The 27,185-nt window shown below is 39.0% G+C and overlaps 1 protein-coding gene across 1 annotated transcript in view; it reads left to right on the top strand.

Annotated features, from left to right (window-relative positions):
- The window catches only part of Suclg2 (succinate-CoA ligase GDP-forming subunit beta), a 256,446-nt gene that overhangs the window by 138,146 nt on the left and 91,115 nt on the right, over positions 1–27,185 (top strand). Inside the window, exons 6-9 of the mRNA XM_040739204.1 lie at positions 909–998; positions 6,493–6,589; positions 15,869–16,030; positions 19,428–19,570. Coding sequence (XP_040595138.1) covers positions 909–998; positions 6,493–6,589; positions 15,869–16,030; positions 19,428–19,570 — 492 coding nt within the window. The remainder of the gene's footprint in view (positions 1–908; positions 999–6,492; positions 6,590–15,868; positions 16,031–19,427; positions 19,571–27,185) is intronic.

The raw sequence follows: 27,185 nt of genomic DNA, 5'->3' as shown, positions 1-27,185 counted from the left end.
AAATGTAGTGGTTCCTACTCTAGCATCATGGGGATTGATGGATTGGTATGAAGAACTGCTCAGGTGCCATTCTCATCTACTGAGGTTTTGGAACTGTGAACCCAGTTTTTAATTTGGTTTCTTAATGTCAAATTCCATTAAAATGTCCTACAAGAAATATTATTTCCTTTAGAAATTATTTTGTTTCCCCTTAAGTAGGGGAAGAGTCCTATTTTCTGAACCTGCTTGTCTATATACCGTACCCATACTTCAGTGATTGCTTTAACAATATTCTTGTCAGTATTACCTAGAGAGATTAACTACTTGGGAAGTTTAATTGAAGCTTTATACACAGGCTTACTCATAATGCCTAACCATTTTCAAAATTAGCATTATCTATAACAATTTCATTTGCTAAAATAATGCATGAACTAATGCACATGAATGGCATTCATTGTTTTTGACAGAACAGCTCTTTGTAGAGTGAAGGTATTATTAATAATTTTCATATGAATAAAGTGCTCAAGTCATAAGATAATACTTAACCTGTGTTTGACAACTCCAAACTTAACAGTAATATTAGGCAGCAAAGTCTTTCTTTGGATGCCTTCCAAAAGATGTCACAAAAATTAACTGACTAAATATTCATCAATGCCATCTGTGTAGTAATTAAAAGTGAAAACTGGCATCAGATCATCTTGTCAGCATGCCACCTTGAAGAATTGTATAGTTTTTGGAAGGGCTGTTTCATAGATGGCCTGCTAATTAAAACATAGCCTATAGGCAGCCGCAGTAGCCCCGCTCAGAGCTTTATGGAAGGGTGCCACACTTCAATTACTCATTTGCCAGTAAATACTAAACGTTTGCTTTGAGGTTTAAATTTTCATACTTGACTTCTGAATTTTGTTCATTTGATGCATTTTTACTAGGAGCAGATTGACATTTTTGAAGGGATAAAGGATAGCCAGGCCCAGCGGATGGCAGAAAATCTGGGCTTCCTCGGGCCTTTGAAAAATCAGGTACATAGCCATTGAACGCCAGCATGTTTGCCTCGTTTTAGAAAATATTGCTGTTGATTATGCCTGACAGAAAACATGATGATTGTGTCTAAACCTTTCCCCAAATTGTTTATGATCAAGAAAATATTTCCTGTTGTTCTAAGAGATGATGTTTATGATGTATGTGTATATATCTGTGTATGTATCTGATAAAGATGGGTGTGTATGCATATATATGATAGAAATGTGTACATATGTATGTATGTGGTAGAAGTGTATATATGTGCATATATATGATAGAGATGTGTGTATCTATATATGATAGAGTTGTATGTCTGTGAATGAGTGTGTGTGTGAATGATAGTCTGTGCCTGTAATTTTATGATGTGTATATGTGTGGATAATGTCTTTAATGTGTATTGCATGCATATGTATGTATGTATGTATGTATGTATGTATGTATGTATGAGATGTGTGTGACTACATATATATGTATATGTAGATTATCATATATTTGTATACAAATTTATGATGCAGATGTGTTGTACAGATTTATGATATTTATATAAACATATATGTATGTAACAGAGGTTTGTATGTTTGCTGCAAATAGGTACATAAACGTCATGCTATTTGGTGATATCTTGTTACTGTGATTTTTAGACAGAGTCTCATATATCTCAGGTTGGTCTTGAACTTACGAGCCTTTTGGCCCTACCTCCTGAGCCCTAGGATTACAGGCATGCACCCTGCGATTACAGGCATGCACCACCACACCTGGTAGACATGAGGCTGGGAATCCTAACTTGGGGCTTAGTGCATGATAGGCAAACATTCTGCTCACTACGGCTTCAGACCTTTAATTTTTACATTTTAAAAATTTCTGAAGCATTGCCTGTGCTGCTTGGCATATAAATGTTCATTCTGTTAGGAATTTATTTCCAGCATCTATAGAATGGGGATAGTGACTACTGGCTGAGAAGTATATAACAGGGATCAAGTTCAGTCTTATGTTAGAGTGGTTGACAGTACTCCATTAAAGATGAGTTCCTCTGCTAGGCTTGTAGCTCCGTGGTTGAATTCTTGCCTTGCACGTGTGAGACTCGAAGTCCCACAACCAAGCAAGTTTGTCATTGTATTTATTAACAATGCACATTACTTGACTAATTGCTATTCTTTTATAGCCAGTGGGCATTTGAAGCGAATATTCATGGCATACATGAAGGCAGTATTTCTCACTCAGAACAATAAAAATGTAACCAAGGTAGTAGTCTTATCTTTTGAGTTTGAGGACAAAAAGTGGCACCCCACGCCTTTGGTGGACAGAATCCTTCATGAACTTTTAGTTCTGCATTTGGTCTGACCCATAGCACAAACATGCTTCATCACACAGCTAAGTCAGAACAACTTTTTGCCTGCTTTCCTGTCCTTTTCCTCTTTAATCCTAAGAAGCTTCCTTAGTAATTCTGTGTCCTCATTGGCCTGGGTCTGTCCAGTGGTCATACAGTAAGTTCTCCCACAGTAACATGGAGGAGTGCTATCAGTATCCCCAAGAATACAGAAATGTACTTCATCTTGAAGTTCCTTTTAGAAAATGGCATAGTGTTTGCTTATAACTGATACACATTTTCACCCAGGCATCTTACACCCCCTACAAATATCAGTGCTCTGTAAATAGTTATAATTTATTGCTTGGGGAATAATAACAAAAAAAAAGACCTTGGTGTTCAGGGAAGATTCAATATTCATTTAGATTATTTTCTTTCTTGTTTTATCCGTTTGTTTATTTGTATGATATATGTATATGTGTGTGAGAATGCATGTCCACGGTGTGCATGATCAGAGGACAACTTGCTGGAGTCATTTCTCTTTTTCCATCATGATCTCAAGTCATCAGGTTTGACAGCCCTATAATATTAGTTCTACCTGTGGGTAGTTAAATGTTTGGACACGAGACCTACAGCTCCTGTTCAGCTTGGGGACTTTGATTTTTTTCCCCCAGTGGTTTCTTCCTGCCTTTAACTTTTAGATTTTAATTCTGTCTCTGCAAGTGTGATATTGACAATAGGCAAGTTAAAGAAGGGTAAAGTTGAACAAGACTTCAGAAGTGTTTAAGAGAGGGCAGAGTGCACTCATTGGAAAATGGAAGTGTAAACTATTGAAAAGTAAAGGATTCATGATGATAGAAGATAGCTTCTCCTGGACTAGCCCCAGAAGGAACCAAATGGCCAGCCTTCAACAGACAACTAGAGAAAAGAATTGTCCTTTCCAAGACTGGCACAGAGGTGCTATGGAGACAGTTTTTCAAAGTAAGATGCTGAACAAATTTTGGGCTCTGTGCTGTGGTGATTGGTTTTATGTTATTAGAGTGGGGCTGCTAACTACATTTGCCATTTTAGAAGATATATTTCAAGGCTACTCAGGTAGAGATGTTGGTCCCTGAAAGCCAGTTGCTTATCAAGTCATGGTGTTTCTGTTATTTGGTCCCACATTTGATTCCAAGTATTTTCAGTCTCCTATGCACATCTTTTGTGCGTTTCTTCCATTTTTCCATAGTCTCATTTGCTAGATCCTGATCTCGATCACAGCAGGTACTGCTGTGCTGTCACAGCTCATGGAATGCATATATATCATACATGTGCTTCTGAAGCATTTGACATGTACAAGATGAAGTGAAATCAGATGTCTAGGCTGTCTGCATTGAATGATTCTAGGGTGTCAGAATATGGGAGTGGAATAAACTTAGAATGGGTAAAAGCTGCCCACCCATTTGTTGGAATGCTCAGCTTATGAACACAGTAGCGAGTTCTACAGATGATAATAATATTAGATATATCCTAAGACATCCTTGCTATCCCCACATGTAAAGAGAAAATTAAGGGTTATATATAGTTCTTAAATAGCATAATTATGTTTTCCCAGTGCCCCAAACAGTTTCTCAAAGTGTTATGTAGAGAAGCAAAAGTGAGTATGCAGTTTCTTGGGGTTGCCAAGGAGCCAAGTTATTTTTAAGTTAATTTATCAAAGAAAGGAAAGAATCAAAACTTTAAGACAGGGTCTTACGTGTCACTGACTGGCAGTCATCTTCATAGGTTTGACTCTTTATTTGCTCACTGAGCAAGCACTGATTGCATGTTACTTACTTTTCTAGGCTGTATCCAAAGTACCGAAAGGTAGCCATTGTTCTCCAGGGACTCGTGGACTAGTGAGGTCATTCTGCAAGCCACGAATACATGAAGTAGGGAGGGAGGGAGAGGGAAAGAGAGAATGAGAATGAGTGAGGTGTGGATGACTTAGAATTTACTGAGGGGTACCCGGTTTGTTTGCACAGTAGGAAGGATAGATGGCTCATGAGGTCAGCAAAGCTGTTTGTAATGTGTAAAAACAGGAATCTTTGATTGAGGATGCTGCCTTCCTTAAGGCATGAGCAGAGAAAGCATGTGAGAAAAGTAAACGTTTGCAACAGTTTTAGGTCATTGGTCTTGCCCCGAGATGCTCCAAAGCCGAGGAACTGCATGTTCATCTGCCAATGGCTGCCTTGGTAAAATCCGTGTTCTGTATCTTTACCCACAGCTTTTGGAATGCTTGCAATAGGTCTTATTTATGTACCTAAAATTATTACTATTATGTACTTTGACCTTATTGATGAATTACTCATTAAATAATTTATTAAGTGTTAACAAGGCAGTGGCTATGGCACAGGGACTGGGTAAGTAGGGCCCTCCTACATGCATACATGCAGATGTACTGCCATTGTCTGAGTGACAAATCAAAAATCAGACATAGAGTCACATATATATATATATTCCCAGCTACCTGAGAGACTTGAGTCACAATCCCCTGAGATTATGGATACCAACTCCAGCAACATAACAGGATCCAAGTCAAAAACAAAACCCAAACCCCAAAAAGATACTCAATTACCATATCTTGTACAGCTTGGTCCTAGATACTTAGACACACATGGAAAAACAGGGTTGGATGGGCTGCTCTGATAGATTGATACTAACTAAGCAAAAAAAAAAAAAAAAACCAGCAACAAGGCAGAAACTCAGCAGTTGATTTTATGTCTAGCCTGTTGTAAGAGGCCACAATAGGAGATACTCTCTGGCTGTAAACTTCCCTGAGGACATTGTCATGCGGGAGGAAGGTATGCTGATGCTATGTGTACCCTCTGTAAATATTAGCACATGGACCAAAGGAAAGTTTTGCCAACTCCCATGGGTCTGAGGCACTGCAGTCCTTGACATGACTCTGCCATGTACTTGGGGCTTCCTCAGATTCCCACATTCCATAATCTGTGGTTGAGTGTCTTTATAATTTAATATAAAGTAATTAACAAATTTATATAGATTAGTGGGTTTTAAGAAGTATCAGCATTAAAACTAGGGAACAATAAAACAAACTAGAAAAAAAATCATGAGAGATCTTTTAAACTACCACCAAAATGAGATTGGCCTATTGAAAGTCTGGCAAAAAGCCAGAAGCCATGAGACATGGGTAATGTGATTGTCCTTAGATTCCCACGTGGTGGGAGTAACACAAACATGGTTGATAGATGAATGTTATAGGAGAAACACATTTGCAACTTACATGGGATAAAGAGCAAATTTTATTTATGTAAAAACACTTCCTTTAAGTTAATGATTAAAAAATCTAAATCTCAACAGGAAAATACACAAAATCCATAGAAAAGGAAATACAAGAGTGTCTTAGGAGCTAGAATGATGCTCAGACTCATTCACAGCACGAGGTTTCCATCAGAACTGCATACACAATACCTGCTCTCGCATGCCGTGACCAGCCCGATACTGGCATGGTGGACATCCAGTGGCAATGGGAAGTAAAACAGAGCCAAGGATGAGTGCCACCCTGTATGTATGCAACCACCATTGCACCGGCTTCCTCTGTTTGCTCTAAGTGTGGAGGGTTTGATGACTCCCGCATGTGCTGTCCAAAGCTCCACCACATGGTACAAACCAGCCTACCCTGATGTGAGCAGGGAGCACATTAGCTGAGGAACTTTCATCCTTCTGCTCACAGTCTCCACCAGACACGCGGGAATTGCTTTGCAGATTATGGGCTTGGATTGATGAATATAATAACCATCTTATTCCAGCCTAATAAGGAAAGCCTTGTCATTATAAAGTCTCAGAAGCCTGTTTACCTTTTACTTAAATGGAGCCTGTTTGTGTTAGTGATTGTAGCTTATACTGCAGTCTAACATGACTAACAGGGACATGATAATTCACAAAAGGATTAATGGCGCTTTTAGCCTGAGCAGAAAATATTTTGTTTTCTTAATAATGATCTCTCTTAGTGTCTGGAGGAAAGTTGAGCTATCTCTTCTAATGAATAGCAGTCAAAATTAAAATCATCATGTTTTTCAATTTTTCCCTTCAGAAACCTAACTGAAAATAAAGACATAATTTTCTAATTTTAAGATTCTGTTAATGGAGCAAAATAAACTTTCTTGTATTTCTTGGGTGTAATTCCATCTCACTTGATCACTTAGGCAGCCGACCAGATTAAAAAGCTGTATCATCTCTTCCTGAAGATTGACGCGACTCAGGTGGAAGTGAACCCCTTTGGTGAGACTCCAGAAGGACAAGGTAACAAGCAACAGAAGGGAAGAAATACAAATGGACTTTTATAGTTATGTATATAAACTGTAAATTAACTTGCAAAAAAAAATCTGCAATAGCAGCAGCAGCAGTGTTGAGTTCATTTCTTTCGGTAATTTAATTTGAACTCGTTTCAAATGCTCCCATGACGGTGCTCAGCGTTTTAGCATTTGGGTTTGCCGTAGGCAGATGCCAAGTCTTCCTGGGAGCTACTTCCTGCCTGACTTTCTTGCATGCAGACAAGCACAGAGCCCTCGTTTTTCAGCAGTTGGCTGCTGATAGGATTTGGGTGTGGGTGTGTATCACTCTACTTGGGTTTAATAACTGTACCTGATTCATTCTGAACTGTTTGGTGCTCTTGAATTTGCAAACTCTATGCACAGTTTCACCTCCTGTCCTGAATGGGACTTCAACCATCTTGAAGAAGCCCCTATTCTGCAGTTAAATACACTTGCCTTATTTGCTTTAGGTAAAGGCATTATTGGGGGGATAGTTTCTCTTTTAGCAATGGCTTGTACCACTGTTCACTATTTTGTGCCTCAGCACATACCACCATTGCAGGATGTCTTAACTAGAGATGCATAGCAAAGGCTTTGGATTTCACGGAGGAGTTTTGAGGAGCAGGGTGGCAGATAGAATAGCTCAAGCCAGGATGTGAGCTCACAAACTTTGCCTTTTCCATGCACTTTATCATTGAGTAGGTGGAAGGAGCTGAATATGTATGTACAGACACTACTGTTGGGACCTAGGTGTTTTTCCTAAATAGAGGGTTTGTAGTCAAATTCAGAAAACTTGAAAGAGTCTCTTCAGAACCCAGAGAGACCTCAGAACAAATTCAGATTCTACATTCATCATATTCTGGCTACAGATCTGCACACTTTGCTGGCTAAGATTCAGATGTATGAAAGAAAAACTTATTAATCAAAGTGGTAAAAATGATACCTATATTATAGACTGGTGATCTGGGTTATGCATCTGGAGTGAGATGCAGAATAGGCCTATCCCCACATTCATGAAAGAACATTCGTCTGCTTAGCCAGTACAAGAATTTTTCAGGAAAACCAGTATCCAACTGATGGCAAGTTTTTGATAACCACAAGATTAAAACTGTACTAAGTTGTATATGTGTAAATTGTGTTTTTAAAAACTTGTTTTATAAGATTTATTTTGTATGTATGTGTGCCTGAGTGAACTATGTACACTGTATGCCTGCAAATGCCTGTTGAGGCTAGAAGTGCATGCCCATTGGCTCCCCTGTAATTGCAGTTACAGGCATGTGTGAGCCATCTCAGGTGGGCACTAGGTCCCAGGTTCCTAGCTGCAAAGGCAGCAAGTGTTCTTAACTACTAAGCCATCTCTCCAGCTCCTCAAAATCAATTTTTACTTTCTGTGGCTATAAAACTATCAATATTTTATATAAAGAGGAGGAAGAGTTGCAACTGTTTTGAACCTATATGCCAGGCACTGTGATAGTCTTTCACAAGTAGTCCTTCAAAAGTAAGATTCATCGTTGCCGTCTTTATGAGGCTCATTAGTTTAGCATGACTCTTTGTGGACAGCTAGGTTTTGCAGAATGGGATGGGCACCCTTGCCTCTCAGTTCATTGTGCATGGTTTTCCTGCCATGCCAGATTATAGTCCCACGTTTTGAGAACACAAGTCACATGCATGGTGCATTCTCAGAACTGAAGGTTGATACTCAAGAAATGAAGATATTTACTGTAAAGGCTCTTGAATATAATATATGGAGCCAAGCCTGGCTGTGCAGGTCAGTAATCCCAGCTGCAGGAGAGTCTTGAGCTTCAGAGCATCATGGGCTATAAAGCAAAACCTTGTTTTAATCAAGAAAAGATTGAAGGAAGGGACCTGTGAGATGAATCCATCAGGAAAGTACTTTCTTTGCAAGTAGGAAGATCTAAATTGTTTTCCTAGAACTCACGGTAAAGAAAAAGTTGAATATGGTGATATTCTTGTGATCCAGCACTGGGGAGGCAGGAACTGGGCATCCCTGAGGCTCATTGACCTGGCCTACTTGGTGAGTTCTATGGTAGTGAGAGGCTCTGGCTCAGAAAGTAAATGGATCACACCTACGGAATGAAGCTTGAGGTTTTCTTGAACTCTACATGCCTGTGTGAGTGAGCATGAGCATTCAGATAAACAATCTTAAAAAAGAAAATGAAGAGTAGGAGGAAGGAACATGTCCTACAGGGTGGGGTGACAATTATGCTGTAATATTTTATTCACCATTGTGATCTGACTGTAGGGGAAGGGGATTACATGAGGAACTTTCCTTGGAAGATGTTCACAAACTTTATGAAGGTTAAAGTTTGCTTTTTAATTAATAAGAACAGGAAAATTTGTATTTTTAGAGGAATCATCACAAAACACATTCATTAAAGCAGAAGCCTTACATGACATTTTTAAGACCAAAATTATCTTTAGCTATTAATTTGTTCATTGTACCATAAAAGTTTGGCTATTGAATTATAATCACAATTAAATGAGAGTGTTGGTTTATAAATCTAATGAGCAGTAGTCAAATTAAACCCAATTAGGAAATTGTGATTAATGGCCGAATGTACAAGTTCGGTCTTCATCGTGTCACAGTCTCTCACAGCGTTCCTCTATGTAGGAAGTATAAATGCAATCATTTAGATCTTAGCAATGTTGATAGAATTTGTAACCTAACTGCCTTACATCATTTCCATTTAGGTCACTAACAGACCATTTCACATGAAAACTTAATTATTGTTCTTATAATTTGGACACTTAAGAGCTATGTATCACTAAACATTTTGACATTGTGCCATTTCTTTATAGGAGACTTTCTTCCTTGTTCTATTGCTTATTTTTTTTTAATTTACTTTATTGTTCATGTACTTCCACAACATCCTGTTAAGTGAAAAGCAGTGATGTCATTAACATCAAAGCTGCTGATTCGCCCTTGGGAGACGTTTGAATTGAAAGAATTACAGTCTAAGACTAACTCCTTCCAATATGCTTAGCAATCTCGTTCAAAGAGTAATTTGACATTGGGTTTTATTGTGCTTTGATGACTTTGCTAGGATTATAATGGTTGCTAGTGACCTATAAAAACCTATTAACCTTGCTTAGTTCTTGTTTACTAGCTCCTACCTGGGTCACTTTTGCTCACTTAACAGGGGGATTCACGATGTGGACTGCGTATGCTCTGTAAAGAATAAGGCTTCTCTCATTTTGGAGCCCAAATCCATTCACCCAGCTGAAGGAATCAAATGGCCCTGCCCTCTCTGAATGGTTCTAACTCAGTTGGGCTCTGTGCTGGCAGCAAAGATGGTGTCTAGTGTTTACCATTCCAGCAGCCATAGAAAACCCTTCACCCGATTCTCATGAGCCTTGTTTAGTCACCTGGCCAGCCTAGGCTAGGCATTGTGTCAGTATTCACATGGTTTAAGAGAAAGGCCATTCATTTCCCATTGAAAAATAGAACAATAAAGTGAAAACATGTCTATAGGAATGACTCAGCCTTTATTGAAATAAAAGTAAATTGTTGCTTGAATAGTTAAAGAGAAATTAACTACTTTCTTCCCTGATTTAATTGTAGTACCAAATCAATTCAGTAAATCTGTAGCTACTAGAGAACAAATTTTTCTTACAGATTTATGTAACTCTCTGTTGTCCATTATTCTTTCATTTTGCAAAGCCACTCTGGGATTCTGCATCATGTTTTATTTCCCCCTCCACCATCTGTGATCACAAAAAGATTACTTTTGGGGGGTCTTTAAACAAGTCATGAATACCTTATCTATGCCCCAGGAGATATTTGTCAGAAAGTTGTCACAACTTGGCAGTGGTGCTTTTTACACCTGCTTAGTAAATGTACGGAGGTTGCTAGGCATCCTACAGTGCTTAGAGTGGTCTCCCCCAGTGTGGCCAGAGATTGAGTCTACAAGTTAGCTCCATCTGAAGATGCCTCCATTCACTGAATTAACCAAGTAAGAACAACTTAGAACACTGAGTGTGTGGCCCAGATTCCTTGAGAATTAAAGCTGGGTGATCCAAAGTTAACTGGCACATCAAATTCCTTTCTTTCTTCAGATTTCCCTAAATAACCACCCTGTTGCTTCATGCTAACAAGTGCCCATGCTGTTAGTGGGTGTCCTCTGTTTCTCTCATTATCCAAAAGGTCTATTTTCACAGTCCTTTCTTGTTCTATATTCCCCCAACCCCCTCTCACCTCATATCTATTTTGTCTTCATAGCAACTGGAGGAAAGTTCTAAGAAGTATACAACTCTTGGAACATCAATATTTAATGGAAAGTGGAACTCCTTTTAAAGATCAGCATTTTAAAACCGGCTTGGCAAGGCACATTTGAATAGCACATTATGGTTATTTATCACAAATCAAACACAGCACATTGCTTCAAGACAGATTATTTTCCAAACTAATTATGACAGTCGTACTTCCTGCTGTTTTTCTGTTCCTTTTATGTGTATGTCTCCTTCTGAAATGCACTTTTTTCTTTTGTTTAACTCAGTGGCTCATTCTTCTGTTGAAACTCAGGGGTCAGAGGTCTCTCACTGCCAGTCATGTTCTCCATCAAGGTGGATGAATTAGCAGCTTGCAGATTCTCAAACCACTAAACAAAACATCACAAACACCCTATGAATATAACTACCTTGGCTTTCTTTGATATTTGTTCAGAAGGAAAATTCATTTGTATAATCTATCAACCATGTAACAATATGTTTTTGATGGTAGAAATTGTTTTATAAATATTAATAGGTATGTTTTTTCTTCTACTTTGTACACAGATTGGTTTTTGTTCAAGATGAATTTTCTATAGAACTGAGGTTTCAGTTATGTGACACTGAGATTCTTAATGTCTGAGCTAAGCTGCCCATTTCTGAAGATACATTTTATCGTGGTTTGTTGTTGAATTAAGTGAGAAAGCTAAGGTTTGATCAAGATGGCACATTGATTTCATTGGCCTGTTGTTGTCACAGACATGAGTCCTCCTATATCAGGACAGTTCTGCAAGTACATTTGGAAGCGTGTCAACAGAGAAATGATCATCTCAGAGTCCTTCGGTATACATGGGTTAATCTCTTCTTTATGCAGGGGTTTATTGCTCCTTTTGTATAGCTTTTTTTGTTCTCTTTTTCATTCTTCCTGATAGTTGAACATTCTTAAGCTAAGTACCTTTTTGACTACATAAGAATATTATGGATGTGGGTTGTTAATCGTCTGTTGAAGCAAGATATAGATATGCTGAGAGGTGTATCTAAGTAGGGGTTGTTAGAAAGTGTGAGTAAACATATTGAGGTTTGTGGACCTTGTGGTCTGTATTGCAGTTATTATTTCTGCTGTTTTCCTGTGAAGAAGCTCTGGACAATATGTAAATGTACACATAAATGTACATGAAATTTACATGCAAAACAAACAGGTGATGAGCTGACCTGAGAGACGTATTTGCCACCCCTGATGCAGATTCTCCATGTGAAACTTTTCACATCTTTAGCCATCATATGCAACAGTATTTAACTTGAGGGTCATCAAAAGTCTCACACCCTTCAGCTAAAACTTACTTGCCATGACAGTTATGCTGTTAAAAATGCTAGTCATTGAAATTCTTGCTTTTAACAGTTCTGTATTCAGATGATTGCTGATCAAGTACAGCAGGGAGCCCAGAGCCATGTCTACTCTAAAGAGAAATGTAGGGTTAGTAAAGGAATAATATGGACTATAGTATTTTTTACAGATCAGAAGAGTTCCATAAACTGAGCTACAATAATGGGAAGCTCTAAGCATGTAGAATGCCATGCTGGTAATCATATTCCTTTGGGAGACTTAGTGTCATGCATAGCTTCTCCTACTGCCAATACTACGTAGTACAACAACTCTGATCCTGTTTATAGACAAGGGCTAGGAGCTTAAGAGAAGTCATGTAACCAGAACTAACTGCTTGAGCAATGCAGCACAATATCTGTGACCTTGAAATATATGTCTCAGTCTTTCTCTTGTTAGGTTCTCAGCACTGACCACTTCTCTGGCTGTTTTTCACCAGCGAGGTGTCCCATTACTCAGTCAGGTTCTGATACTGTATGCAGATTGTGGGAGTCAGAGTCACATATTAAGGGTTCTGTCTCACAAGACCGATGCCCGCCGTTGATGTCAGGCAGAAGTCTATTTTGGGTACTTTTGGCCAGCCAGCTTACATCAGTGTCCTCACAACCTGCTCCTCAGCTCTGGTCATTTGTTACAGTGTATCATTGCATTCTGGGAAACACTTTCTATCGATGTCAGATACAAAGGAAATTTCAACTTATTTCCAGGAAATCCCTAGGGGGTCTTAAGCTCTGTATCAGAAAACAGAGCCAAAGGCCAAGTATTGGAATAAAACATCCACCGAATAGCTCCATTGCTTAGAAAGTTTCCAGGGTTTTAGGATTTCTGTGCCAAGAATTAGATTTGAAAACTGCTACCTTTTCAATTTGACCTGCTCCCCCACACTCATTTTTTAACACTGGGTTACCCCCTATATTGTAAAGCTGTTTTAAAGTTTCGCGCTCAGGGGACTTTGGGGACATGGGACATAGCTGACAGAACAGTTCGCTGGGACTTTGAAGGTTACATCCACACCAGTCTTCTTGCCTGTTTTCTCTGCTTCCTGCTCTACTTTGGTGTGAGCAGGCACTGCCAACATGCTCTCACAGCACAACCAGCTGGTCAGCCACACCTTACTGCTAGGATGGACTGAACTCACCAGACAGAATATACGCTTCTTTCCTCAAGTTACCTGTGTCAGATATGTTGCCATCGTCATGTAGAAGTCACTAAACAGACCAAAGTATATCAGACCGACAGACAGCATGACCTTAACTTGAAATCCTCCTAACTCAGCCTCCTAAGTGCTGAGTTTACAGTGTATACCACCAATCCAAGCTTTGGATATGCCTTCTTAACTAACTATTCTTACTTAACTTCACAGTTATGGAGTTTTTTAGTTTCCCAGAGCTCTTAATCTGTACACATTGATGTATTACCAGACAGAGAGTAGCTGGCCATTGGCCACTGTAGGTGCTCTGGTGTAGTTCCCACAGCCCTCCTTTTCAAGCACTGGGTTACCTGTCGAGTTCTCAAGCTGGTCATCAAACAAGTTCCTTTCTGCACTTGGTGTGGGCATCATAACACAAAATTTTTCGAAAATTTCGCTTTGCACGCATTTGGTTGTGACTACCTTCTGAACTTTGCATACATCTCCATTAATTATGGTTTCTCTGGAGCAGCTTGCAACTGTATTCTTTGTATTAAGGGGCAAAGTTTAACTTGGAACTCTTTTGATTTACTGGTTTATTGATCTTGACCAAGAATTCTTTTATTTGCAAGTCTTCACTTAGAAAGTCAATTTGATAGCCTTTGCCCATTCATTTTGAAGGTGTCACTTACAAGTAATCTTGCCAGTGAGTAATGGTGGAGGTAAAATTACTAATAAATTAATTAGAATGTATTTATAAACCCAGTGGAAAGCCAAGAATGAAGTTGCTTTTCTATTGATTATTATACTGATCATTAACTGCTAAGAAAGTGCCTTTGCAGGGAGCACAGAGCACCGGCCAATTCCGTTGGTAATTGCAGAATTCCTTCATTACAGCTACACTATTGTAGAAAGTAATTACTCATTCACTCCATGTATGCGAAGTGTGGGCAGTCGCTGGAAGTTTGTGGCAAGACCTGGGACCTAAACAGGTGTCAGCTTCTATGTAAGAGTTTCTCTTGTCAGTCAGTACTCGTTTATGTAATTTTTGACCTGTTTCATTTTCTACCAAGTCTTCTTGATGTAAATCTACAAGTTCTGCACAGACCTACTCCAAACACTTGAGTCATGTGCAAGAGAACCTGGAAAAAAATCTCCCTGGTGCCTGTGAGTTCAAGGTACCATAAAGCAGCAGTTTTCTTTTGGTTGGAAGCAAGTGGAGTTAGCTGGCCATGGCCATTGCTTTCCTGTGAAGTCCTGGGAAATGATGGCTCCCATTTTAAAAGTGAAGTGCTTCTCAGTAATGTTCAAACAAACAGTACAACATCTGTAAATGTTTGATCAAAGATACCTGCTTGTTAATATCTCAGATACAATCAGAGAATACTGTGATGGCATAGTGGAACAGAAAACAAGTTTCTGCTGCAAGGGAAATAATAAGCATGCTGGAGTTCAGATACTGCAGATGCTGTCCTCTTTCCCAAAGCCATCCCCTAAATGTCCTGTTTGCAGTTCTTGTAATCAAAGGTGTTCATAGAGTGAGTTTTGCTGTGCACAAGCTTTTTGTGTACAATATGGAAGTCCATGTCTCGCAGGGGATATAGACTGTAATGCCAGAGATGCCTAGCCTCTTGTCGTTGACAAACCTGACAAATCACAAGATGGTTCTGCCCAAAGCAGAGATAGACTCCCAGGTCAAGGAAGTGTGTACACTTGGGTTTGTTTTCCCGCTTCTTTACAAGTGAGGAAACCAAGCCCTACTATCAATCAAGGCCATCTTACTAAGGTTATAGAGTTAGTAATGCATGCTAGAAATGGTTCAAAGAACAGATTTCAGATTTCTCACTCCAAAAAGTTAGAAGGAAAAGAAAAAAAAATCTGTGAAGGACATATGTGTAAGTTTGTCTCCTGCAGTTGTCATTTCAAAATACATGTGCATATCAAACACATGCTATATACCTTAAATATATTCAATTTTAATTAATATTGAGAGGAAAAAGAATTTGGAATCAAATTATAAAGTATGCATTCCGACTCAGCATTCTCTTTCGTTAAGGCCACAAATATTAAAAGAATACTAAGAGGGTACTAATAAAATGTAAGGCTTACATGGTGTCATTACCGTGGTTTGTTTGTTTTGTTTTGGCACCAAAGGGAGAGGCCATGCTTACCTGTACCATATTAACTATATGTGATACAGTTATAACCATGACTTCAGGATGCAGTGTGCTAGCTTGTAGCTTTAAGTGAATGTTGGCAGCCTTTGTTGTTGTATTATTGAGCAAAAACTGACATGTATGAATTACTGTCCTCATTGCTAGAGTGCAAATTTTCTCAGAACAGAGGGCTCTGTCCTATTTGTCTCTGTAGCCTAAAAGTTCAAAGGTCAAGAAAACCATGGTGTCTTTCCTGCCTACATTGTGAGAGAACTGGAGTGCCTGCCTTCTTTTCTTCTGTGTCTGCTGACCTGAAGAACTCAGGTTATAGACTCCTAAGACTCTCAGGTTTGGCCTTCTTTTCTCTTTATTTAGTTGTCTGTTTTGATGCCAAGATAAATTTTGATGACAATGCTGAATTCCGACAAAAGGACATATTTGCTATGGACGACAAATCAGAGAATGAGCCCATTGAAAATGAAGCTGCCAGATATGATCTCAAGTACATCGGACTTGATGGGAACATTGCCTGCTTTGGTAAGTACCGGACCCAAGTATGGAGTTTTATAGGATTTCTGAAATACTATTTACTAATTGCTGTTAAAATAAGTGTTTCTTATATTGCTACATGGAAGCAGCATGTCCTCTCAAAGATCCACTTTGATTGATGGTCGCTGATTTAAAGCAGTTTCTCAGCTCTGGCTCTACTGAGATTTTGGATTGGATAATCTTTTGTTCTTGTAGGTTATTCAGGATATAAAGTTCGGTAGTGTTTCCCTCCTCTAGAGACAGCTAAAGTTGTAGAAATGGAACAAAGAAGGTAAGTGTCCAGATGTTTTCAGGTGTCTATGGTGAATAGCAGCAATCCAAAAAAGAATACTGAGAGGCTGGAGAGATGGTCACTGGTATGTGACTGCTGTGCAAACATGAAGATCTCACTACCCACATAAAAGCTGGGCATGATGGTATATGGTGATATTCACAATTATATGGAGGTGGGAGACAGTTGGATTGGGAGGGCTGACTGTCCTGCCAGTCTAACCAAAGGGTGATCTCTAGATTTAGTGAGAGACCTATCTTAAAAAATGAAGTGCAGAAGCAGTAGAGAATCATACCCAACACCAACCTCTGGCCTACAAACACATCTGCATGTGTGTGCACACACACATACACACATGCCCATGTAAAACAACCATTGATTTAAAGCATCTCAACTTCATTTAATAAAACTTACAACTTCCCCTTTCTATCGAGCATCATATGCTAGGAACCATGTGAGGCAAAATTACTTTTTCAGAGTATTCTCATTTGTTTTCTGTATCTGTGATAAGACATTCTGACTAAAAGAAACTTAGGGGAGGATGGAGTTTATCTAGCATACAGGCCACAGTCCATCACTGAGGGAAAACAGGGCAGGAACTCAAGTAGGAACTTGAAGCAGAAACCAGGCTTGCAGACTCAGTTGCTCTTTTGTTACTATTTATACAGCCCAGGTCCACCTCCCCAGGGAATGGTGCCACCCATAGTGGACCTTCCTAACTCATTAATCAAGATAATCACTCACACACTTGCCCACCAGCCAGTCTGATCTGGACAGTCTCTTGGTTTAGACTCTCTTCTCAGGTGACTGCAGGCTATGTCAAGTTGACAGTTAAATAGGGTGTCGAGGAAAGAGTGGAGGGCATGCATTCTAACCATTTCACTAACGTTTCAGATTGAATGGTAACCAGTTGCCAAAATCCTTCATTCATTATGCCAATTTATTAGTCAAACAACGGGCTCCATCATACATAGTCCTCTAATTTAGTGAAAATGGCTTGCTCAGCTGAGATAAGAATGGGTCTGTAGAGGCAATACAATTTCAGTTATTGTCCACGGCTTCTAGTGCTGTGATTTATTTGCTTCCAGCTTAATTGCACACGATTGTGTTTCTGCTAGAAACAATTCGTTGCACTGGAAACTGAGGTTTTCTTAATGGAATTAAAATAAAAAAGATTTGTTGCTCATTAAAACAACAGCATCATTATATTAAGAAGTGAAGAAACTTCAACAGCTCACTGTTCAATACAATGGAAAATGGCATCCAATTACAATTGATACCTAAAGCTCCTGCTGTGGGTGGGAGTGCTGTCTGAATGGTTCTGATCAGTCACACCCTCCTGGCCACAATAAGCAAACATGCTCACAACATTTGTAGCCATTTGGAAAGGGGACAGTATGAGGTATGTTTAAAGATAGCTATTTCTGTATGAATGTGTCTCACAAACTCTAATTTCACTGCACACTTCTTGAAGATCTTTTATTACACACATGCTCTTTTTATGATGGCCAAGACATACTTTGTATGCTGAGCTTCTTGATACACATTAACCCAACCTAGGATACAGGTCCCCACACTCCTGATTTTTATTGTAGTGTCCCCCGCCTTAATTAAAATAATCATGTTTCACGGGCTTTTCTGGGACCATTCAAGGGTCAGAGAAAGGTGTTTTACCTTGAATGGTTGGCTGAGTTGCAACACCCCCAGTCCTTGTTACCTGAGGACAGTAATTCTCTATAATTAAACATAAGCAAAGGAAGTGTGATTGATCGATAAGAGTTAGCACTGGGAAGCAGGAATTCAGTGCTAAAATCCTACTTCACTTCTTAAGAAAGATCTGTAAATTGTCTTATTTTAATTTTAATTTTAATACTGGGTTAGTAATTAACATCTTCTGTTAAGTTTTTGATTTTTAACATGATTTCTTTGTGTGTGTGTGTGTGTGTGTGTGTGTGTGTGTGTTTCAAATGTGCCCTAGAGTTCAGAAGAGGGTGTTAGGTCCCTTAGAGCTTCAGTTACAGGTAGGTAGTTGTGAGCCTAGGTGCTAGGAACCAAATTCAGGTCCTCTGGATGAGCAGTGCATGCTCTTACCTTAACCACTGAGCCACCTCTCCAGCCCGTTGCTTTGCTTCTTGAGATAGGGTTATACATGTGCCCAGACTGTCCTGGTACTTACTTACTGCATAGCTTGGGCTGACTAGAGTTAAGGCTCAGCCTGCTTTAGGTCTGAGAGCCAGTATTCTAAGGGTTGTACCACCATGCTTCTGCTTCTTACACTGATTTACAGAAGAAGCATCAAGGGATTGCTAGTATGGGCTTAGTTATTTCTCCTTTGAGTTGCTGTCAATGAGATCATATGAAGATGCATGCCTGCAGTAGGCGAAGAAAGAGCAGAACCCTGAGAAGTTGCACTAGTCACAAAAGGGTACACATTCAGAGAGCATCTTCATAGGGACAAGCTAAGTGTCACTCTTGGCTTAATCCATTTGAACAGCTAGACACTCCTCACAGTTTTTATTCTTTCTTTTTTATTATTTTAATTTTAAATAGCTTGTTTTACATGTCAATCCCAGTTCCTTCTCCCTCCCCTCCTCCCGCACCCCCCATGCCCCCCTCCCCCGTCCTCCCACCCTATTGCCAATTCCTTCCACATAGGGGATATCTAGAGTCTGTCATTTCACTCAGGGTAGTATCCAGGCACTCCCCTAAGAGTCCAGGCTGGGAGAGCATCCCTCTTTGTGTTATAGACACACGATGTCTGTTTGTATTCCAGGGATGAGCACTGATCTACTGCTCAGTTTTTATTCTTTCTACCCATTCTCCTACACGGAGCCTTTCCAGAATCTGCAGCCAAATTGGTGCATCCCTTTAATTGTTTCTTTTGATTTGAATTACTGATGAATCCTCATCATTCCTATTTTCTTACTTATTCTTTAGATACACTTACTTTGATTGTTCACCAAAAATGGGGTATGAGTTTATGAGCTGAATGGAATTCCAACCAGGGCACAGATTGGCTTGGAAATGATAGGGCTTTCATTTGGCTCTGGGTGTTCATATACCTTTTTCCGTGCTGATTGGTCTGTCCTATGTCATGTGCTATTTGCATTTCAGTGAATGGTGCTGGATTAGCCATGGCTACTTGTGACATTATTTTCCTGAATGGAGGGAAGCCAGCTAACTTTTTGGACCTTGGAGGTGGTGTAAAGGAAGCCCAAGTCTATCAAGCATTCAAACTGCTCACATCTGATCCCAAGGTAACTCTTCTTTAACAGAAATATGGCATAGTGCTTGACTTCTTGCCTCCAGATGATGCAGCTTGGCCCTTGCTGCTAAGAGTGAAGAAGACAACATGTATTTTGCAGCCTCAGGTACAAATTGTGGTACTTACTCATTGCAGTATATGATAATTTGACTTTTGCTTGGCTGAAGGCTTATAAGTAGCTCCTGGGTCTCATTTCATAAACTGTGTACAAAGTCATGGGCCCTGGAACACAACATAAAAAACAGTGTGTCAAGCAGTGATGTGATGCTGATTGGCATGTATTTGGGAAATTGAAACCAAACCATTAGTGCTATGTTTACTTGACTTAGGACTCAGCCTCACATTCCTTTTGTAAGAATCCTGAAGATATTATCAGAATATTTGGAATTTATAGAATGATAGCATAACACATCACAGTGTATAATATATGGAAGAAACAATAGCCTTGCTGTTTCTACATGTGGTTTAATCTCCATCCTTTATAGACAGTTGGTAACACACAGATTAAGTAGTAAATTACTGAGTGTAGTTTTCTAAATTCTGTTGTTGATTTGTATAAATCTTTTCTTTGTAACTTCAGTTTAGTGGACTGGAATATAGTCACTGCCCAGCTAGGGGTATTGCAGGCATTTAATGAGTTCTTGGTCAGTTCCTTGCTTTGCTGTAATTGTCCTTTTGTCATCAAGGGTAACAGACATAGGCTCACTTATATAGAATGTCTCTGTTTTTTAAAATGTGTACTTTTCATTTAGTTCTTTTAACTGGACTTGGGCTAACTGTATATCATAATCATTTGCATTAAACTTCATCCAAGTATTGTTATCTCAATATTGCTAGCGTATTTAATAAATTTTGTTAGTTACTAAGTTACTTGAAAACATTAGAAATTTAGAAAAAAAATCATGAATGAAACCAAAACCGGAGTTGACGCTCTCTCCTAAGACCTGCACCACAGCTTGCTTCATGTGGGTGCCTCTCAATAAGAAGTGAACCGGCGGTAGCCTTTTGTGTTCACACAGTGTGGTTCCATGTGTGCAGTCTTGTCAGTGTTTCTTGTGTCTTGTTGTTTGCTAACTATGAATTACCTTACAATTTGCTAACTCTTCTAATTCTAAAACAAGTGTTAAGATAGCAGTAGCTGTACGATATAGTCAGTTCTCCAGTGCTGTCCAAGAATACCAAACACTGCAGTCTAAGCCATTCCCCCATCAGAGGTATTGAGGGAAAGATGTTTTGTGCAGCCTGTGTTGTTTGGGTCTCTTCAGTCGCCGGCTGCTCTTGCTCTTGCATCCTGTGTTGTTTTGCACAGGCCTTCACACTGCTTTCTAAGGGAAGAATCTATTTTCCTCCTGGAGATCCCCAGATGAAGTGCACGCTATAGGTGCCACTAACATGTGACACATGGTACCTGACTATCTGAACCACAAGGTATCAGAGGGCAATGGTTGTAATAAAACACTGATTATTAGCATCTGTTAGATTTACTTATGTTACTGATAGAGAGCCACTGAGGGTTACATTTAGTATACAAGTATTAGGATTTTTCTTTGAAACTTTTTTTTTCTGGACAGCTTTCTCTGTGTAACAGTTCTAGCTGTCCTGGAACTCACTCTGTAGACCAAGATGGCCTTGAACTCACAGAGATCCACCTGTCTCTGCTTTGAGTGCTGGGATTAAAGGCATGTACCACTACTGCCTGGCTGAAACATCTTTTCTTAGTAGCTGCTTTTGAATTTTAACTTCATGAAAGTACAGGGTGTAAGGGATTTAAAAAGTGAGTTGCAGAGCCATTTTTGTTGTTTTTGTTTAAATAGTCTCTTCCAAAAATTTGACTTCACCTTATGGAATATTTTTAAATGCTTGGAGTGTTTCAACTCTTTTGAGATTGGCTGTCATCCTGGGATGGATAAAGGGATGTGGGAGTCATTTTACTTCCCTCACACTATATCAGGAAAATGAATGCATAGCTCATCTCCTAGAACATTTTCCAAACCTTGAAATTCCTAAGCGGGTTAAAAAGCATGAAAAATGTAATCTGTGATTTCAGTCCTGGCGTTGGTTCATGCAAGTCAGAGAACAGTGAAACAAACAAAACACAACAAAACACAGTACAGCAAAAAAGGTACAGAGGAGTTGATTTGATTTTTGCAAAGAAACAGCTTGTAGTTCTGGCAGTAATTATTTCTAATAGAGCCCTGTCCACCTGCCTGCAAGTAGCGCTTCCAAGAACTCAAAGCTAATTATTTCGAAGTATTGTCTTGTTAGATATAAGAATTAATCAGTTACATTCACAGAAACTCAGAACTACAAATGGCTTATTAGTGCTAAACCAAACCTACAGTTTTAACACCTGTTTTCATTGTAACAACCTAATTTTATTGGTAAAGTAAGAAACACAGCATCATTCAAGAAAAGTATGCCAGATTCCCATGTTTCTATCCACAGTGTTAGCTATAGCTCTGAACTTTTACATTTCTTTTGTTTGTCAAAGAAGCCCAAATACTTGTTTTCATGTTTCAACATAAACATCTGCATAACATATTTGTGTATTTGTTTATAACATATGACCCAGAATTCCTCTATTACGCTGTCTAAACCAAGGAGTCTTCAAGATGGCTGAGTTGTTCAAGTGACTTCCCATGAGATTTATCATTCAGTATTTTTTTATTCGTGTATTTTCCATCAGGGCCTAAGTGGAGACAAAAGCTGGGAGCACAGGCCTCATCGGATCTTTATTTTGTCTTGCAGAACTCTGAGCAGAACTCTTAAACACAGGAGTAGATATGAAAGAAAGTGAAGTTTTTAAGAATATGGGCACATTTCAAAGAAGAGTGCTATGCAGAGTGCTGTCCTTGGGTTTTTGGTTTTTTTTGTAAATTATTGTAAATATAAGCTTTGGCTTGTATTTCTAACTCTTGAGTTTAGAATTCCAGATACAACATCTGGCCTATGTGAAGTATCTTGTGTTAATGAATAAAGCAAAGACCAGTTGGCACAGTTTCATCAATAACCCCTCTGCTGGCCTGCATTAACCGAGTCTGTTAGCCTCTGGGGGCCTTCTTCTGAGAAACCAGAGTAGGTGAGTGGCATTGGTGAAGCATCTGGCTTGTCTGGACTGTGCTTCCTGGTTTGTGGCCAGCTTGAGAGTGCCTCTTCCAAGCCCTCCAGCTGCCAGAAGGAAATGTGCTGCCAGAAGGCAGAGCCTCCTGTGAGGAGAGAGCATTCCTTATGGGGCTCAGCCGCCAGGCTGCCTGAGGTTAACCCTGTCTTTACTACTTAGTGCTGTGGAAACTTGGACATTTGACTCAACTTTGGTGTGCCTTAGTTTCGTTTCTTTTATAAAGTGCCTAATAAAAAAGATTGCTTAGTTTATAAGAATTGAAATCTGCATATCTTTTTTTGAGGGGACTTTTTATTGGATGGTATCATTTAAAGTATCTAAGGAATGATAATTATAAACTGCCCACTAGTAAAAGGGTAATTATGCCTTGCACATTCTCCTGGTTTGGAGCATGGGGTACTTTCTGTGGGGCCTTCTTATTTATCTATACCACGTTTCTAAATTCACCATTTTAACCTCAACATTTGTTTTTACTGTTAACAACACAATTATAAATTTACAGTTAGAAGAGTTATCATTAGCTGAGTGTATACGTATGAAATGGCCAGCCAGGTCAGGAAATATCTCTTTTTCCCCATGTGCACTACCCCCAAATCCTTCTCCTAACCTTACCTTTTTCCAAAAGGTTATCCCTGCCTTCCTGTGTGCTAAGACAGGTTTGTTTTACCTGGTTTCGAATGTAATGTGTCAAGTGCTGTGTACTCTTGTTCTCTTGCCATCTTCCGTGGTAGTACTGGCCCGTTTTTTCAGTTTCAAACATCCTAGCAGGTACGTGGCAACACTGTGGTTGGTTAATAAGACTTTGTTCTGTGACCTATGAATTTGAACACAGTTCATGTATTTGTTGGTCATTTGGGTATCTTCTAAATGTTTACATCACCGTTTCTAGAAAGAAGATGTGAAAACAGCACATTATTTTAGGGTCATCTCTAAAGCACAGCAGAAATTCGTGTCTTCATTTTTAATGGTCAGTTATTTGTCATTTTTTAACCTTTGATTTAGACTGAATGTATATATGTAGACATGAGAGCCATCAGAACAGGTCCATTTGTGCCCAAACCTGCCGTATGTGCGCCTTTGAAACTGATGGAGTGTTTATCACTCTAGATGGCAGCATGAACCTAGGAGTGGGGACTAAAAATGAAGCTGACCGAAGTCTCATGCAATAGCCATAGCTATTCTCTGAAGAGTCACCGAGTAAAGTGCAGTCATAAGGACAAACCACACATGGCAAACACATGTTTTTTCATAGGAGCATATAAAGGATCATTTAATCATTTATAAAATCAGCAAGCAATAGCAAGTAATCTGAAGTAAACTCACTCCTATCCACCATACCTGAAAGGAGCATGGAAACACATTCCAAGAACAGTTCTGTGTTTTGAAGAAACTGAGGTCACTAGACTTTTTTTGTTTCTTAGTGTTTTCTCGTAAGGACTCAGTGTTCTCACATGAATCCTTGACTGTGTTCAGACATTGGATGGTTGAAATGATTCATTCCCTTGTAATGATTCTCTAATTGAATAGTCAAGGATACAGTTTAATGATAAGATTAAATTCATGTTTGAAAGAATTGTTTGATATAAAATTGAGAATGGATTATCTCCACAAGTCCTGTAGTATGTGCTTCAATTTCTTTAGAATTGGAGGCAAGAGAAGTAAAACCACCTGGTCTTTTTTCCATGGCTAGGTATCCCCAAATGACTTTTAGTCTAATGTTATGGATTGCTATCTGTTAAATAAAACATTTTATATCTGTCTATCTATCTATCTATCTATCTATCTCTATCTATCTATTTGTTTATTATTTTTTTATTTTTTGTTTCTTGGTTTTTCAAGACAGGGTTTCTCTGAGGCTTTGGAGGCTGTCCTGGAACTAGCTCTTGTAGACCTGGCTGGTTTAAATAAAATATTTTAAAGTGCTATACTTTTATATATATAAAGACAAAGCAATATTACAATTTTCCATAATTCTTGTTTATAGCAGAGGCAGGAAGTTTGTTAAAAGGTAAACTGAAGCAGATAAAATTTTAAAGACTTTCCTAGAACAAATAACAACCCCATTCTGGCAGCTCCAAGGTGGCTTGGTCCTGGAACTCCCCTGAGTCTGCTGATGGAGAGACTTTCTGAGGTCAAACTCAGAAATAGAGCAAAGAGATGTGACTACCTGTCTACAAGTAAACATTTACTTCTTGGGTCTCTGTAGACTGAATACCTGTCTGCAAGTGAACAATTACTTCCTAGGTCACTGAAACTTGCAGGAGTTTGTTTTCTTTGGTTATACCCAGAGCAGCTGCCCTGTATGCTTTTCCTTACAAGTTGTTTGAAAATAGATTGTACTTTGACGTGGACTGAGCAGATTAGAGTCTAGGTCTAAGTCTCTTTCTTTGTTGTTTTTGTTTTCTTTGTTTGGATTTTTAACTTTTACACAAACTTTTTATTTTTGTGTATTCCCTATATAAGTGATGGTTTTGTGGGTGACATTCTTATGCATGCATATTCTGTACTTTGATTTACGCACCCTGATTTATCAGCTGCCATCCTTCTTCTGCTTCTCTCGTCTTCTCATCTTCCCAAATAGTCCTCTGTTTTCAAGTCGTTGTCTTCTTCCTCTTCCTCTTCTTTTTTTGTTTTTTCGAGACAGGGTTTCTCTGTGGCTTTGGAGGCTGTCCTAGAACTAGCTCTTGTAGACCAGGCTGATCTTGAACTCACAGAGATCTGCCTGCCTCTGCCTTCCGAGTGCGGTGATTAAAGGCATGTACCACCAATGCCTGGCCTGTTTTCAAGTCTTTTTTTTTTTTTTAATTAGGTCTGGATTCCACATATGAGAGAAAAAATTATCTTTCTTTCAGGGTGTGATTTATTATGCATGATAAGACAATCTCTATCCATTTCATTTTTATTGCAAATTAACCTAAACTTTTGGTCTTTTAGGTGACAGAGTAAAGTTCTGTTGTTTACACTGTATCTTCATATAGCCATCTTTCAGGGAACAGCTCTCCTGATTCATGTCTTGGCTATTTCGAATAATATTGTAGGAAACATGGGTGTGCAAACATCTCTGTGATATACTGAACTAGAGTCCTTCTGGTATATAGACAGGTGTGTACTGGAAGGATCATAAGTGACTTTGTTTATGGTTCTCTGAGTAACCTTACAGATTCCTAGGGAGACATTCTATATATCATAGTCTTCCTGAGCATTTAGTCTAAAGAACATGGTCTTGTGTTTTTCAATCTAAAGACAATTATCTAGTCTCCTCCCTATTGTACGTAGATGATCCACTTACTAAAGTATATTTTAAGGACTGGAAATATGGTTCAGTGGCTAAAAGCACTAGCTGCTATCCCAGATGACGTAGATTGGATTCCAAGCATTAATGTAGTACCTCACAACCCTCTGTAAACCTATTCCAGGGCATTTGATGCCCTTTTCTAGTCTCTGTAGGCACCAGACAAGCACATGGTACATAGACATACACAGAGACTAAATATCCATACACATGAAAATAAAAGAAATTTAAAAAATAGGTGCAAGTCAATTTTCATTTTTAATTGAAGCATAGAAATTACATCTATTTATAGGTAACTGACTATTAGTATGTAATGATTAGGTCAGCACAGAATAGCTTCTTATTATTGAATCATTCTGAATACGCTGAAAATGGAAAACTTTCTGTCCTGGATTCCTCTTCTCTGTCCTTTGCTGACACGGATTTTTCTGCTGTCTTGAATGCTTTTATGTTTATTTTACATTTCTTTTCCTGACTGAATCAAGTTTCTGAGCAGGCCCCCTCTCCACGACACCTCAGACTTATTCTAGTTTACCTGATATGCTTTTCAGGTATGTGACAGCACTGCCATGTCAGACCTTGCTGACGTACTTAGAAACCAGAGAAAAGGTTGTGCTGTCCGCTTTGCTTCTCGTAATTCACATTCTAAGGTACCTCCTTTTGTTTCATGTTAAGTGCTTGAAGAACCTCAGTGACTTAGGTATGCCTTCTCAAATCTTGTCATTATCCCCAGCATGCTCAGTAATTAATTATTCATCTTGTATGTAGAAGCCTTTAGACTGTTACAGAGAAAATAGGCTTCTAATCAAATTATGATGTCAAATAGGTTGGGAATGTATAATTATTAGAAGTTAAGTTGTTTTTTTTTAATCATTTCATATCACTCTCCCCCTTGTACCCAGAGAATTGCTCAATGCAACAGCTATAAAATAATGACCAGAGTGGTGTCAAGACCGCCTGACTCTTCAGAATAATAACAGTAATAATAATCTCATGAGGGCCAGGTATCTAGAAGAGTCACTGTTATCTTAAAGTCTTAGTCTAGAGTCCAAAGAAGCTTGATAGATGAATCAGTAAATGTGAAAAGCTGACTTATGGACATAATTTCTGAAAAACAGGGCTAGACACCTTTCGACCGAGATCTCTGGTTTTTTTAGCTGCAGTAAGATGGTAAAATGAGCCCTACTCAGCCAT

Source organism: Mesocricetus auratus, unplaced genomic scaffold, assembly GCF_017639785.1.
Source record: "Mesocricetus auratus isolate SY011 unplaced genomic scaffold, BCM_Maur_2.0 Super-Scaffold_100676, whole genome shotgun sequence".
In the NCBI taxonomy this organism is placed as follows: domain Eukaryota; kingdom Metazoa; phylum Chordata; class Mammalia; order Rodentia; family Cricetidae; genus Mesocricetus; species Mesocricetus auratus.
Note: the sequence above shows the minus strand (reverse complement) of the source record. Positions and strands in the feature narration are given on the sequence as shown.